This window comes from Hypomesus nipponensis, chromosome 28 (genome assembly GCF_054491055.1).
Source record: "Hypomesus nipponensis isolate SF chromosome 28, ASM5449105v1, whole genome shotgun sequence".
NCBI lineage: Eukaryota > Metazoa > Chordata > Actinopteri > Osmeriformes > Osmeridae > Hypomesus > Hypomesus nipponensis.
The window spans coordinates 13,303,868-13,319,765 of NC_140388.1; the positions used below are offsets into that span (position 1 = coordinate 13,303,868).

Here is a 15,898-nt window from a genome sequence, read left to right on the forward strand (position 1 = left end):
TGCGCGCGTGTGAAAAAGCATGAACATGCCCCAAAATATGTCTTAAAAAAGCGTTAAAATATATAAATAAACTATAACTGCCATTCAGTGTCATGTGTTAGTAACCCTCTTCCTGTTTGTGAACATGCTCCCACCCTGGACACCTGTTGATTGGTTCTGTTCTGATCTGTTGTGGTCACAGGCTCATGTCAGACTTTCCACATCTCTCCGACCGTGACGCCCCCCCCCAACAAAATCCAAAACATTTCAAACATTGACCTTGTGATGGCTGTTGAATTCCCCCCATCAGGCCTCCTGTATAAACAGCACAGGAGCAGGAGCATCTCTTCTGCAGCAGGAATTCCAGAGATGCTCAAGGAGTTCTCCGGGGATTCCATTCATGGAGACAGCCTGAAGCAGACACAACAACTTGACCCTCTCACTGGAGACATATCTCATCACCCAGACCTCAGCAACCTCACCATCTCACTGGAGACAGATCTAGTGTTAAGGGTTAGAATTAGCCACAAAATATATTTGATTTGTTTTAAAATAGTTATAGTGATAAGTATGTTATTTATATAGAAGTATGTACTATGTAATGCAAGCAATATAAAATCTGTCATTGTCAAAAGAATGTTATCTGGTACAAAAACAGCAGCACATTCCTGAGTGTTCAGTGCATTCTCAGTCAAGACAACGTTCCCAAACCAACAATGTAATAACTGCACTTCAAAAATATTTTTAATTTTTTACTTTTTTAATCTCTAAAACAAAACCCTTCCAATCAAGACAGAGGTCTGATAGTGAACCACCTCTGTGTAACTGCACACATCTCTCATATGAGGCTGTGTGTGTGTGTGTGTGTGTGTGAGGGTGTGTGTTAAAGTGTGTATCATAAGGGTGGGCCGTTGATACAGCTGTTGCTGAATCATGTTCAACAGTCCCATTCACAGACTTGACCTGAGCATTGATACAGCAAATATATAGAGACCGGAGGTGATAACAATAGCTGGACTAGGAAGAGTTGTTGCAGCGTGTTACTGAGGCGTGGTGGCTGCTCAGGGAGAGGACGTCAGCTACTCCTGGATGACTTCAGACAAGAACCAGACCCAGCCGCAGAGATCTCAAACAACACAGCATGTAAACACATCCCTAAGGCCAGTCAAATTAGTGATTACTCCCTTACATGCACCAACAGTGTTTGAGAGACACACACACACACATTAAATATACAGAGTTCTCTGATACTGTCTGTTGCACTCTCAGACACACACACACACACACACACACACACACCCTTCTAAGAGGCGGGCGTTATAAAAGCTTCACCCCACCCAGAGGTGTGAGAGCAAGCAGTGAACACACACACTCGCCCACAGGTTGGAACCGAGCTCACAGTCAAACAGCAACTCTCCCTGGATATGAACACCCTCATCCTAATCTCTGTGCTGTGTTTGGGTAAGTCTGGATTTGTATATCTGTGTGTTTAAGGAGTGCCTTTCATGTCCAGTGAATTCAACTTAATCTTATATGTAATTGATTATTTAGAAGGAGCTGTGTATGTCAGAAGAGAGAGAGATAAAGAGACACTCGTATCCTCTAAGAATGTCTACTATGTCGAGTTGTTTACAGTGTACAAAAGCAGGTTGAGTGTATAACCAGTGCTGTTTCATTATATGCTCTGCTGTTGAAATGTGACTATTGTCATAATTGGTTTCGTATGACGGTTGTCTAGCATTTCTACATTGTGTTCGTACTTAGACTACATTTGGAATGTTCTACATGCGATTGGTTTGGTCTGGTTGTAGTTTGTTGAGATATTCTTTTTGATAGCAGTCTTTTTGTATTTTGATTGTGTTGCTCTGTGTTTGATTGGAGTTCATTTCGTCAGCGCTGTGTTTGATTGGAGCAGTGTTGTAGTGTTGCGAGTGCCGTGTCTGATTGCTGTGTGTGTATGTGTGTGTGTGTAGTCTGCAGTCCTCCGGGTTCCCTGGGGTCTGCCGTCACCTTCTCCCCTGGCCTGGGCCGGGCCTCTGGGGTGGTGACCTCAGGAGAGGTGCTGAGGATGGCAGGTGAGGAGGCTGACCTGGAAGAGGATCTCTCAGGAACACAAGCAGAAGAGTCCACGCACGACTCAGGTGACTACAGCCATCCTCTTTCTTTCTGAATCTCAATCATCAGTCTTCAACCAATCCAAGTTAACTTGTTTCAGGATGACTTCCCAGAGTGTTTCAAAAGCGGTGATGGGAGAGGGTTGAAAGAAAACGATGTAAACTGACTTCTACACCGGTGATCAACTTGAGATGTTTTCCCGCAGCGCTGCAGATCAACGAAGGGGAGAAGAGGTTAAAGAGGAAAGGAAAGGGCAAGAAGAGGAACAAACACAGAAACAAACACACCACTGCCTTCCAGCCAGACACGTCCCTCCCCAGCAGGCTCAACAGCACGTCAGCACACCCAGTGCTCATCTCAGCCAGCGTCACCGCTGACCCCTGCAGCTCCTCCCATCTCAACTTCTGCATCCATGGGATGTGCAAATACCTGGAGGACCTGAAGGAGGCTGTGTGTGTGTGAGTAGCAGACAGGTCGACTCACTGTGTGTGTGTGTGTGAGTAGCAGACAGGTCGACTCACTGTGTGTGTGTGTGAGTGAGTGTGAGATAAAGAGAGAGAGAGAGAGAGAGAGAGAATGAAAGTGATGGAGAAAGCAGGAATGAATGTATATGAAACAAACACTAAAATCTATTCTATTTGTTTCCATATTTGAGATACAGTTTTGGATTCAAAAACGTTCCTGATGTCTTTGTGCGTTGATGTAACTTCCCGACTCTCCTCCCCAGGTGTATGAAGGGCTTCGACGGCGAGCGCTGCGGTATCCAGCTGCTGGGCAGCAGGAATGAGGAGGAGGAGGAGGGCAGCAGGGGGGAGTTGGTTCAGACTGTGCTGGTCATCATCGCTGTGGTGCTGTCACTCATGAGCTGCATCGCCATCCTGCTCATGACCTGTGCTCAGTAAGAGTTCCACACACACCTACCCAACACACACACACACACCTACCCAACACACACACACCTGCCCAACACACACACCTACCCAACACACACACACACACCTACCCAACACACACACACACCTACCCAACACACACACACACACCTACCCAACACACACACACCTACCCAACACACACACACACACCTACCCAACACACACACACACCTACCCAACACACACACACCTACCCAACACACACACACCTGCCCAACACACACACCTACCCAACACACACACACCTACCCAACACACACACCTACCCAACACACACACACCTACCCAACACACACACACCTGCCCAACACACACACCTACCCAACACACACACACCTACCCAACACACACACCTACCCAACACACACACACACACCTACCCAACACAAACACACCTACCCAACACACACACACCTACCCAACACACACACACCAACCTAATACACATCAGAACGCCCAAACACCCTTTTTATGTGAAAATAAGATTTATTTCAAAAAGAAATCTACCCTTCTATCCATGTGCTGCAGACAGACATATTAACACACCCAAACACACCTAAACACAGACCAACACACCCTAACACTTTATTGCTCATAACGTTCTGGGAATCAATTAAACACACACCTGAGTTTCCCAAACTAAAGACTATCTGAATAAAAGAGGAGAATTTGACATGAATAACTTAGAAGCTTAATTCTACTGTCAACAACATGTAAACGCACACATTTGTATTCTTGAATATTTCACTGTATTATTGGTTAATTTTAATTTGACTTGACAGTACATTCCTGGTGCAAAGTACTGACTTAACACTCCAGTAACACCAGCACTGACCAAATACTGGCAAACACCACACCCTGTACGTGGGTTTCCTGTTAGTCAGTAACTGGATTATATAGTCCACATATATCATCAGAATATGGGACAAAGATGATAGTCCAAAGGTGAGCAGGTCTTAACCTGCTGAGGAGTGTTTCACCCTAGGAGTCTCCACAATATGGAGTAGTTTACCACCATACACACACATGGAGTAGTTTACCACCATACACACACACGGAGTAGCTTACCACCATACACACACACACACATCCCATCTCGAATGCTTGAGAGGCTGTAGTCTCCTTGTGTGAGTTTACAGTATCAGGTCCTGATGCAGTTGTCACTGAATGCAAAACAACACTAGATGTTCTGGTCCAGACACCTGCATCTGGGATTCACTTCAATGATGCAGAAACAACTATATATGATTTAGTTCTAATGTTGCTCCAACATGGCTGTATCAGTGTCAGAGGTTATGACTCATAGTCGACGTTATGACATGTTAATGACGGTCATCATGGGTTTCCTCAGCTACAGGACACAGAAGAACTTCCTGTCTGCTTACCTGGGCTCGGCCAGTGAGAAGCATCAACTGCAGACACCTCCTGCTGACGGGACTGTGTGATCGCCTGCAGGTCTGTCCCTGCTCTCTCTCACACACACACACACACACACACACACACACAGGCACACACGGACACACACGTCCAGATTAAGCGGGGCCTTGCGTCAGGTGAGGAGCTCCTCTAGATCTCTCTTTGAACCAGGAGTTTGGCATGTACACATTCAGGTTCACATGCACCCACACACACACACACACACACACACACACACGCGCACTCCTTGTCCTCCTAGCCCTAAACTCTAATCCCCCCCCCCACGCACAGGTATACAGTGAGAAGCCGGTTCTCCTAACTATGATGAGACGTTCTCATACAAGTGTGCACCTTGTGCACCTTGTCTGGGCAGAGTCTTGTTTTGTACAAAATGATCAAATGTCGTACTACAAGTAATTTTTTAATGTAGCTCTTTATTAGCTAGCGACAACTTGCATGTTCACATATCTCCCACCATGATCAACTGACCATGACCCAACCATCTGGGTGGTCTTAACCAATCATAGCACAGTATGATACAGCGGTAAAATGCATCCAATTATAATTCAGTATGTTTACACATAATGTATATTACAGAGAGAAACATCAAGACCAATGGAAACAGGAGTCACAAGAGGACAAGTTTAGAGCATCACAGACAATTGGTCTGACTACTGATTCATTCAAATACTTGCTTTGTCATTATGGGTTATGGACAGTGTAGGTAGATGAGGGAGAAAATATGTTTTAAAATTAGGCTGTAAAACTCTTAGAATGCACTGTATGTTACGACCTTTACAATCCTAAAGAGCAGGAGAAGACAATCTTCTACAGTTTTGTATGTGTCAGATCTGCTGCAGGGTTAGAGTGAGGGAACCACTCACATGAATGGGAGTTTAAAAACACACAATGCTGCCACACAGCATTGTGATCCTACTCGTTTCTCAGCTAATATCCCTGCCCTTTTCTGGAATGCCTGCCCAACTCATAAACAGTTACAACACCTGAGGATTTAATCTTATAATGGTCCTTCAAGCCTTGCAGCAAAACTACTGTTGTGAAAGGAAAGTAGTTGGGGAAGACAGGAAATGAACCAAGGTTGATGATCCTGTCAGTGGAAACGATAATCCTACAGATCCTGTATGAGATCGCTTTTGTTTTCAATGTGAAGGGCTGTTATCTGTAGCAGATTCAGCACATGAAAACTAACTTTGGCCTCCTCTCTTTCTCTCTCCCTCTCTCTCTCTCTCTCTCTCTCTCTCTCTCTCTCTCTCTCTCTCTCTCTCTCTCTCTCTCTCTCTCTCTCTCTCTCTCTCTCTCCCTCTCTCTCCCTCTCTCTCCCTCTCTCTCCCTCCCTCTCCCTCCCTCTCTCTCCCTCTCTCTCCCTCTCTCTCTCTCTCTCTCTCTCTGTCTCTCTCTCTCTCTCCCTCTCTCTCTCTCTCTCTCTCTCTCTCTCTCTCTCTCTCTCTCTCTCTCTCTGCTACCATAGAACCTCAGCACTGTTGAATTACGTCAGGAAGACAAAGGGCCAAGCAGTGGCACATGGACCCGTCCACAGAACACAGAACACTGTAGAACTGCTGCACAATGTTATTTATTTGATTGTTTTTATTTATTGAGAAATTCCCTTGCTCCTTCATTTGATAATATTATTGTTAGACGGCGATGTTTACCGTCTTGGACTGTAGCTAATGTAAGTTATTTATTGCACTAGTCATTAGTCACTTAGGTCAGAGTGATGTTCTAACCCTTGAAAAGGGAATATATTTTAAGTCACCAATAAAGTCTCTCAGTGTTAAGTTAAAGCTTGTGCACTGACTGTGTGTGTGTGTGTGTGCACAGTATATATTTATGTGTGTGTGTGTGTGCGGGCGCCCGTGAGAGAGAGAGATCTATTTGCATGGTTGTATGTTTACATTCCCCTCTGTGAACGCATTCTCCTGTGACTGGCCTCCACTTCAGCAGCCGCAGAACAGAGGGGAGGAACAGGATGAGAATAATTAAGAGGCCATCAACTCTTGACATCACAAAGGTAAACCTTGTAACATCATCGATAACACAGACGTGGCGGAAGGTAATGGTCCCGTCTGCACTACTGTAGCATGCTAATTTACCCAAACTATTCTCCAGGTCACAACTGATCTAAAGCCCTTTGGCACATCAAGCCACATTTTAAATACCCCGCCACTGGCAAAATATTTTACACATCTGCCCGGTCGATTTCAACACATCCCATTAAATATTTAGGTAACACTTTAGATGAGCTCACCAAATTCATAATTTATTAACCAATTTGTTACCTATTAGTTAACGGTTTGTTCAACATTAGTTATTTATTGTTTATACAAAATGTATCATTAGTAAAGTGTTTGTTCACACAGTTAGGGTTAGTGTTCGGGTTTAGGGCTAGGGTTTAGGGTTTAGGGTTTAAGTTTTGGTTAGGGTTTAGCTTTACTAATGCTTTACTAATGATACATTTTGTATGAACAACAAATAACTAATGGTGAACGAACCATTAACTAATAAGTAACAAATTGGTTAATAAATTATGAATTTGGTGAGCTCATCTAAAGTGTTACCAATATTTTTCCTTTAGGCTATCTCTATTTTTGCACCTGCTATCTCTATTGTTGCACAGGAGAACCGAATTATGACCAAATTGACTCAGCTTGACTCAATTTAATACTGTTAGCATAAACTATGTGGTTATGGGGTCTAAGAATTTAAAGACATGGCTCATGGCGACACAGAGACTGGGAGAAAGAGCAGGGAATCGGCTCTGTCTGAGGCTGGATGAGTGAGGACACCACCCTTTACTTACCTTTGTTCGGGACTTCTCCCATTGACTCCAAAACCTCTGTTGCCATGGTGTCGGGCTGTTTAGAAAAGCGCAGTGACGTCAGTGGCCGAGTAACTGTGTTTGGACTGGCAGAATCGCTGGGGAGTGCCCGGGCTATTATTAGAACACAATGACCAGGTAACCCCCCCGCCCCCCCCTGCTCCACTCCACCCACACCAACACACCAACACACCAACACACCAACACACCAACACACCAACACACCAAAACTCACTAACCAGACTTGGCTCCAGAACACATTAGATGGGGGGGCATGTTTTTCACAAGGGGGGGGGGGGGGGGCACGCATTTACAAAGCATGTATGAGAGTCAAAATAAGAGCACACCTGCATATTCTGCAGGAAAGTGTAACCATCTTCTATTTAATTTATAGCCAGTATTTCTGATTTATACTTTAACAAAATTATTTTTTGAGGGGGCATAGCATTCCATTTGTGTGGGCAATGCCCGTCAATGCCAGTCACTAACACACCTGCTGGTGTATACTAACACACACACACACACACACAAACACACATTGAAAGAGAAACAATGCTGTGTAAGCACGGAGGAATTTGCAGAGTATAGGTCAACAGAACTTAGAATAGACTCCATACAAAGGAATCTCGTCCACACTTAGATCAGATTGCTCACCACTCTCACCCCTCACCGCAAAGAGACTCTTAACATCAGGGTGGAGTGAGATGAAAGCATCTCAAGTCTGGGACAGATTTAGCCTCGGCCATTGATGTTACAAGCTTGTACTTGCCATTACAACACATTAGCAAAACTTTAATACCCTCTTCAAATGTTACATCCTTGACAGCTCATATCTGTAGATGTCAGGGGAGTGGGGAGGCTGTGGCTGAAGTATGTGAAACGTTTACAAGCGACAGTTCACATTTTTGGACCGTGACTTAAGGAGTTGAGCGCTGGTGAATACCCTGCAGCATTCAGTCAGCTCTGGAAACGTCACTTCTTAGAACCGTCAGGTCCATCGTGAAGGCTGAAAGTCTGCATACGTGTGTGTGTGTGTGTGTGTCTGTGTGTGAGAGGTCTGAGCAGTGAGCGGTTCACAAGAACACAGATGTTGCGTCATGAGGGGGAACAAAATCTAAACTGATAAGTTTGACAACTGTGGTCTGAGATATGAACTGGGAGGTTCCACAGCACCACCCGTCTGATGACTGAGTGAGGGGAGGGAGGGATGTCATTCAGTGGAAAACAGCCTCTGTCACCCCCCTTGTCTCACATCTGACTCAACAAAACCCTGAGTCAGGCCCTTCCAACAGCTTCCTCAGAAGCCCCCCGAGGCACCAGCTGCCAGTAATATGCCCCAGGGCTTCCTCTCCCCTCAGAGTGACAAAGCCACAGTTTGCTCTTCGTATTTCTTACGAGGCTGCGGTTAAAGCGGTCAGTTTCATCATGTCAGCTTCTCTGCAAACCAGTTGTTCCTGTTCTAAAGATGCAGGTACACAGACAGAGGGGAAGGCTGAATGTTAATGTTAAGGCAGAATGTTCCCATACTTTGTGTCGGCCTTAAATGGCTCACTGCACACATGTCCTATCAAATTGCAATATTATCAAGTGCAATGTTATTTATCAGCTTTCTTATGCTTAAAATAAGGTAAATGTTGCTGCCATTGCAGTTAGTGAATTTCACTTGATAAGATTTATTAAAATAACGTGTCATTTACTTAAATTAAGTCAATAGATGAGCCATTTATACTCAAAACAAGTCCAACTGGATTTGAAATCTGAAACACAATAACCTCAGAGAACACAGCCAGAGGAAGAGGAAAAGCCCTGAGGAAGAGCCCTGAGGAAGAGGAAGAGCCCTGAGGAAGAGGAAGAGCCCTGAGGAAGAGGAAGAGCCCTAAGGAAGAGGAAGAGCCCTAAGGAAGAGCCCTGAGGAAGAGGAAGAGCCCTAAGGAAGAGCCCTGAGGAAGAGGAAGAGCCCTAAGGAAGAGCCCTAAGGAAGAGCCCTGAGGAAGAGCCCTGAGGAAGAGGAAGAGCCCTGAGGAAGAGCCCTGAGGAAGAGGAAGAGCCCTGAGGAAGAGCCCTGAGGAAGAGGAAGAGCCCTGAGGAAGAGCCCTGAGGAAGAGGAAGAGCCCTGAGGAAGAGCCCTGAGGAAGAGGAAGAGCCCTAAGGAAGAGCCCTGAGGAAGAGGAAGAGCCCTGAGGAAGAGCCCTGAGGAAGAGCCCTGAGGAAGAGCCCTGAGGAAGAGGAAGAGCCCTGAGGAAGAGGAAGAGCCCTAAGGAAGAGGAAGAGCCCTAAGGAAGAGCCCTGAGGAAGAGGAAGAGCACTGAGGAAGAGGAAAAGCCCTGAGGAAGAGCCCTTAGGAAGAGGAAGAGCCCTGAGGAAGAGCTTTGGTATTAGTTAGAAGCCTGGCCGTTTGTAGCCTGTTATGTAACTGAAGAGCAGTTTGAACTGCAACTGTCAGACGTCTGAGGTCCAGGAAGTGGTGAATGCAGTGGTCTCTCAGATGACAGATGATCTGAGATGATCTTCTTTCATCTGAGAAGCGAAACCTTTCCAGTTCACATAAACATACCTTTTGTTCTTTTGGGTGTTCATCAGAAAACATGTATGTCAAATAACTGTTTAGAATCATTTATTTTGTGCATTTTGTGCAAGCACTTTTATTACACTTTTTCATTTAATAAGACTCCATCATATCAATCAAAACATTTGGTGTCTTTATTTTTCACGTAAGCTCAAATACCAGTCACTTTATAGTCTTTTTGATCCAGTTTAAGTATTTTTCTGAAAGAAATGTGTAAACTCCAGGTTTGGTTTTGATCCCACATTTAACACCAAAGGATGCGACCCCCCCAAACCTCCCTCCACACACCAGAGGTCCTCCAGAATCACCCTGAAACACATCAAGCACAGCATCATTTCCTTTTTCTCTCTCACACACAGAATCTGTATTTGAGTATACGAATGTTATATTCACAAGTAGTTGACTTGCACAATGTAATTAGATGTTTTTAGTTACCTGACAGGAATCTGCAGTGTCTTTGCCCACCCAACCAGCACACACCATGCTGTTGGTGATGACAGGTCTGAAGTTGTAGAAGTCTGGCGAGTTACACTTCTTTCTGTCGATGATGGTAACGTTTACCGATCTCAGAACGTCAGACATGCGTCCCTTGTTCTTGGTCGCTCCCCATCCTGCTACCAGGCAAGTTGTGCCAGTAGGAAAATCTGACACAAGACTTGGCAATGGCAGGGATTTCACAAACAAGGTCTCCTTCACTGGCCTATCCAGCTGAGAAAAACAAGTCAGATAAGTTGATTTTCCCTTTCTTCATGAAACATGATCAGACATGACACTGTTTTTCAACTAAGGTTGGACTTTCTAAAACAGAATAATTCCTTTGCAGTAAAGAAGAGGGATGTTCATTCCTATCTTCGGGTGAAAAACACTAGATATCACATATTCTGCTGTTCTTACCCTCAGAAGCATGATGTCGTTGACCTTTTCAGTGCTGTCATAGCACGGATGAACAACTCGCTTGGTGACCTTCAGGACCTGCCGGGAATTCTTCTCCTCCTTGTTCACAGAATGAACCCCAAGAATCACCTTCTTAACGCTGGAGGATGGACAGACAACCAACTCTTAATGACATCCACTTAGAATGTGAAGGTAATTATTGACAAAATTATAACACATGCTCCTGTATTTAATCTGCTACAGTCAAACCGTGCATTTTCAATAACGGCAAAACAGTCAGATGTGATCTGAGTCACGCTTATTTTGCTTTCAATATTTCTTTCCAGCGTGCTACGAGAGGAAGCCCTTGGCTCCAGCCGGGTTGGGACGTACTCTGAGCAGTGGGCTGCAGTCACGACCCACTTCTGATGGTTGAGATGGATGAGAGTTCCTCCACAGACAGGCTGTCCCTTGCTGTTCTCCAGGAGAGCCATGTGGGGCAGGGAGTGAGGCTTGACCTCCTGCCCTCCTATGATCTCTGCACAGTCACCTGCAGCAGAACAACAGGCTGGTGAACAAACACAGCACCCAGGGGTGGAGGGTCGCGCTGTCTTGTACAGACACACACTCACCGAATCGCAGACAGAGAAGAGCAGAAAAGACCCCAAAACCAAAAGTTTTGTAGTGGAGCATGTTATTTATCTTTGATGTCATGCAATGTAGTATATCTAGGCTAAGTTACACTGATCTTGTCAATGATGCTGCTAATATCTTAACACTGATGCTAATTCTAACTATATCGTACTGTAATACGTCTACTATATAGTACCATCACTAAGGAGCTTGTCACAAAGGAGCTTGTCTCTCTGATCTGGTTTTTATGCTCTGAAGGGAGGATGTGATGTCGTCTGACCACATGACATAACCAGGGAGAAACCACTGATCTGAGTCGTCTTGTGAGTGAAGGAAACCTTCCTGCGTGTTTTAGAAGCATGCTTTCCTATGTACCCAACAAACCTGAGACTAAAAATGATGGAATAACGTTTTGAAAAAAGGTTGAAGTCTGATTTTCTTTTTTTACAAAGTCTGGTTTTCTTTTTTTACAAAGTCTGGTTTTCTTTTTTTTACAAAGTCTGGTTTTCTTCTTTTTTTTTTTAGATCTTGTTGTTATTATCAGTGACCTATGCACTTCTGAAAGCTCTCTCTTGGAAGTCGCTTTGGAGAAAAGCGTCTGCTAAATGAATAAATGTGAATGTAGAGCACGTTCTCTGTTCTAGGCTTCTCTTTCCCCCCCCCTTTCCTCCTCTCTCCTCTCCTTTTCACTTCATGTGTGGGAAGTTTAGAAAGGTTGAAAAATATATATGTTTTTAAATATTAAAAAAAAAATTTTTTTTTAAAGGTTTATTGACTCATAGACTCATTGACATCATTGAGTACTGTAGTACTCTATTATACTCTGCTCTGCTTCACTCTGTTAGACGATTCTCTGATCTCACCCCCACTCCTCATCTCTCCGTTCACTGTGTACGTGGAAGAAAAAAAATTCTGTCGTGTTGCGTGTGAAAATATATTTTGTAATTGAGTTGATCTGGACGACCGTGTTAGCTTATGTGGTTTCCCCTAACGGTTGACAATGAGAACCACACCTGTGATTCTCACATTGAACCACTAGATGGCGGCATTGAAGCGCAGCCCAATGGAGCTGTCGAAACAGAACTAATTTAAAAACAGTTTTCATTGCGGGAAATGTGTGAGGTCAAGAAAACATGTTTCCCCTCAAATGACAGTTAACGTAATCACTGTGTCAATGATAATGGAAAGGAGCTCATTGAGGAATACTAATAAATGTATTTCAGAATACTGACAAAAGTACACTGTATTTGTCAGAGCAATTTCTGGCATCCAACTTCAAAAGAGAAAATATGCTTTTTTACTTCGTCATTTTTAGTATTACATAAATTGATTTCCTGAAACATTCTTTGAATATAGGCAGGACAGTTTTAGAGCATGACAGTAAAACTCAGTCTGAACAGTGTACAGATAATAACTAAACAGACTTGTTGTAGAAGTTCAAATGGGCCTTAAAAGCTTTGAAAAAGCTCTCTTCAGGTAGATGGGCTCTTTACAGGAGGAGCGTCCATCTGATGCTGCAGCAGACGGAGGCTTCAGCTGAAGAGCTCCTGTTCAATTAGAGACACTTTTCCCCCCGAGTACTTGAACGGTTCCGTCAGTAAAAACATCCACTCATGGAGGATTTTTTTGTGACAAAATCTGAAGCGTCCACTTTCCCTCCCTGACCAGTGGTCCACTCATAACAACAGCTATCTCCTCTTCACATCGACCTGAGAGCTCTCCTGGCTCTCTCGCTATCATAACAAGCTGATAAAACAGAGACAAAACCAGAGTGATATAGTTTTACCTACAGCCTGAGAGGGAATGGTGAAATGGGCAGATGGATTAAAGTGGTAGAGAGAGAATAAGCGAGGAGACTAAGAGAGATAACAAGGTAAACAGGCAGATGGACAGATGTACAGAAACACACCCATATAAACAGAAACACACCCATACAAACAGAAACACTCATTAGACTTGCTCATAGGCTACTCTGGTATTTCACTTCTCATTTGCTGTTTATTTATTTATCTGAGAAGAGAAATGTTTCATTCTGCTTCCCAGTGCAGCAGAGGACAGTGGGCACTCTCTGAGGAAAAGGAACGTAGCTGCATAGATGGACACAAAAATTCCTTTTAGTTCTGAAGTCATTGTTGCATACATAGTTCAGATAGAAAGATCCTTTCCTCACTGATTGTACTTCCACTTGCATTTAAATCTGACACACTGATTAAACTAACAAACATATGACCCATCTTACGTAATATACTGCACTTTTGTCTGACATCTAAACAAAAATGACACAAAAGTCTCACCAAAAAACTTTAGATTTGATATTCTTTATATATAGCCTCTCACTGTTTTCAGAACTATATAGCCTCAACCAGCTTCATGATAAGTCAGCTGTGAGGCATTTCCAACCAGCCTGAAGGAGGTCTGGATTCTGAGCACTTTGCTTTTCCCTCACTCTGCCAAACCATCTCAATTTGGGTGGTGGTTGGAAGGTCAGGTGATTGTGTAGGCCAGGTCATCTGGTGCAGCCCCCCCCCCCCCCCCCCTCTCTGGTCTCACAGCTCCCCCCCCCGCCCCCTCTCTGGTCTCACAGCTCCCCCCTCTCTGGTCTAACAGCTCTCCCCCACCCCCCCTCTGGTCTAACAGCTCTCCCCCCTCCCTCTCCTCCCTCCTCCAGCACTGTACATGTGGGATGTCGTGTTTTCCATAATTCTGATTCTAACGCCACCTGAGAGCCTGCCTGACATAAGAGCCTGTGTTCTAAAGTGGCTCCTGAGGCAGATCCTGCATCACTGTTCCAAAATGTGTGGGAACCTTCCCAGAAGAGTCCACACAGAGAAGCACTTTGGAGAGGAACTCTGCATTAATGCTCATGATTCTGGAATGAGGAGCAGGTGTCTGTATAGCGTACTGAGCAGGAGTCCAAAGGGTTCTTTTCATCAATACGCATACATATATATTTACTTATTAATCAAAAATAAACAATTAGCGATTGTGTTTGTCATTACACAACAGGGCTTTCAGTGATGTTTTAAATATGTTCTTGAAAAGTATTTATAAACTAATCCTTTACAAATGCTTTAGTGTGTTTCTGATACCCACTTGTCATCCTAATCTTCTTTAAAGGAGTTTGGCCTGAAAACAACAACATTCTGGAAAGAAACAGACAAACATGACGTCACGTCACAGAACATTTTATTAAGCCAGACACTCAGGAGAGATCAATGCATTTTGTCATTTAGAAATAAGAGAAATTATCAACGTATTTTCAATCTTACATGTGACATTTCTATGTACAGTGGTGTACAGTTATATGAATCATTTCAGTTTTTTACAATCAACGTTCACATTTATAATCTAAACTTAATATCTAGGATGAGAGACAAAAGAGATAAAATGATCACTGTGTATTAACTTCTCTTACTTCACAACTCCCTAAATCTCATTCTGCATTATTTTTGCATTTTGGTGGAAGATAACATATTTGATTTGCTTTGATTGGCATGGTGAAAACAAGTTTCTTTTTATAACCAAACACATTTCAAAAACCGGTAATGAAGGTTTACATGTTCAGATTTAGCCTGTTGCAGGCCAATTCTGATAAAAATACGCCAAACACTTTGACAAAAGAAGTTATGACAAGAAAATGTACAGAGGGCCGACTTACTATATTTAAACACTTGATCAGCTACTGTGCCCTATTGCTCGTGGTGAGCAATAACTTTGTACATTGACATTTTGTATGCACCAGAGGTGTCCGTCCATATATACACCACTCACTACCCAGTCAAACAGCTCCTCTTCAAACCACACAAAGTGACAATAAGGATCCCCGCTCTTCTTTGCCTGTTTTCTCTGTGTCACCAGACTGCACAGTTATAGAAATGCGGAACCATAACTACTGTAGTAGGAGAGACTCAAATATGAAATATGACCCATGTCGTGGTAACAGCAGAAAGGCACCTTCCTGGCCTCCTACTGTAGTAGGAGAGACTAGGTGAAATATGACCCATGTCGTGGTAACAGCAGAAAGGGTTAGGGTTAGGGTTAGGGTTAACCCTTCCTGGACATTTACAGATGTGAGCTGGAAAACAGCTGTACAGCTGTACAGGTTGTGAGGAGGTTGTTCAGGCCGGACTAGCAGAGCACAGCTTGTTCTGTACATCAGGCCTGACAAGCAGAGCACAGCTTGTTCTGTACATCAGGCCTGACAAGCAGAGCACAGCTTGTTCTGTACATCAGGCCTGACAAGCAGAGCACAGCTTGTTCTGTACATCAGGCCTGACTAGCAGAGCACAGCTTGTTCTGTACATCAGGCCTGACAAGCAGAGCACAGCTTGTTCAGTACATCAGGCCTGACTAGCAGAGCACAGCTTGTTCTGTACATCAGGCCTGACAAGCAGAGCAGAGCTTGTACAGTACATCAGGCCTGACTAGCAGAGCACAGCTTGTTCTGTACATCAGGCCTGACTAACAGAGCAGAGCTTGTTCTGTACATCAGGCCTGACTAACAGAGCAGAGCTTGTTCTGTACATCAGGCCTGACTAGCAG

General features: G+C 44.0%; 2 protein-coding genes across 2 annotated transcripts; one reads left to right on the forward strand and one right to left on the reverse strand.

Annotated features, from left to right (window-relative positions):
* Positions 1-1,348: 1,348 nt before the first annotated feature.
* On the forward strand, positions 1,349-6,170 carry areg (amphiregulin). Its single transcript, XM_084695112.1, has 6 exons — positions 1,349-1,440; positions 1,953-2,120; positions 2,300-2,552; positions 2,822-2,992; positions 4,381-4,484; positions 5,935-6,170. Exons 1-5 carry the CDS (start codon positions 1,404-1,406, stop codon positions 4,472-4,474), a joined length of 723 nt encoding a protein of 240 aa, XP_084551238.1. The 5' UTR covers positions 1,349-1,403; the 3' UTR covers positions 4,475-4,484; positions 5,935-6,170.
* Positions 6,171-10,012: 3,842 nt separating this feature from the next.
* On the reverse strand, positions 10,013-11,416 carry LOC146220143 (granzyme A-like). Its single transcript, XM_084694376.1, has 5 exons — positions 11,356-11,416; positions 11,117-11,273; positions 10,745-10,883; positions 10,286-10,558; positions 10,013-10,159 (listed from the first exon to the last, which is right to left on the reverse strand). The coding sequence occupies exons 1-5, from the start codon at positions 11,414-11,416 to the stop codon at positions 10,013-10,015; spliced, it is 777 nt and encodes a 258-aa protein (XP_084550502.1).
* Positions 11,417-15,898: the final 4,482 nt, after the last annotated feature.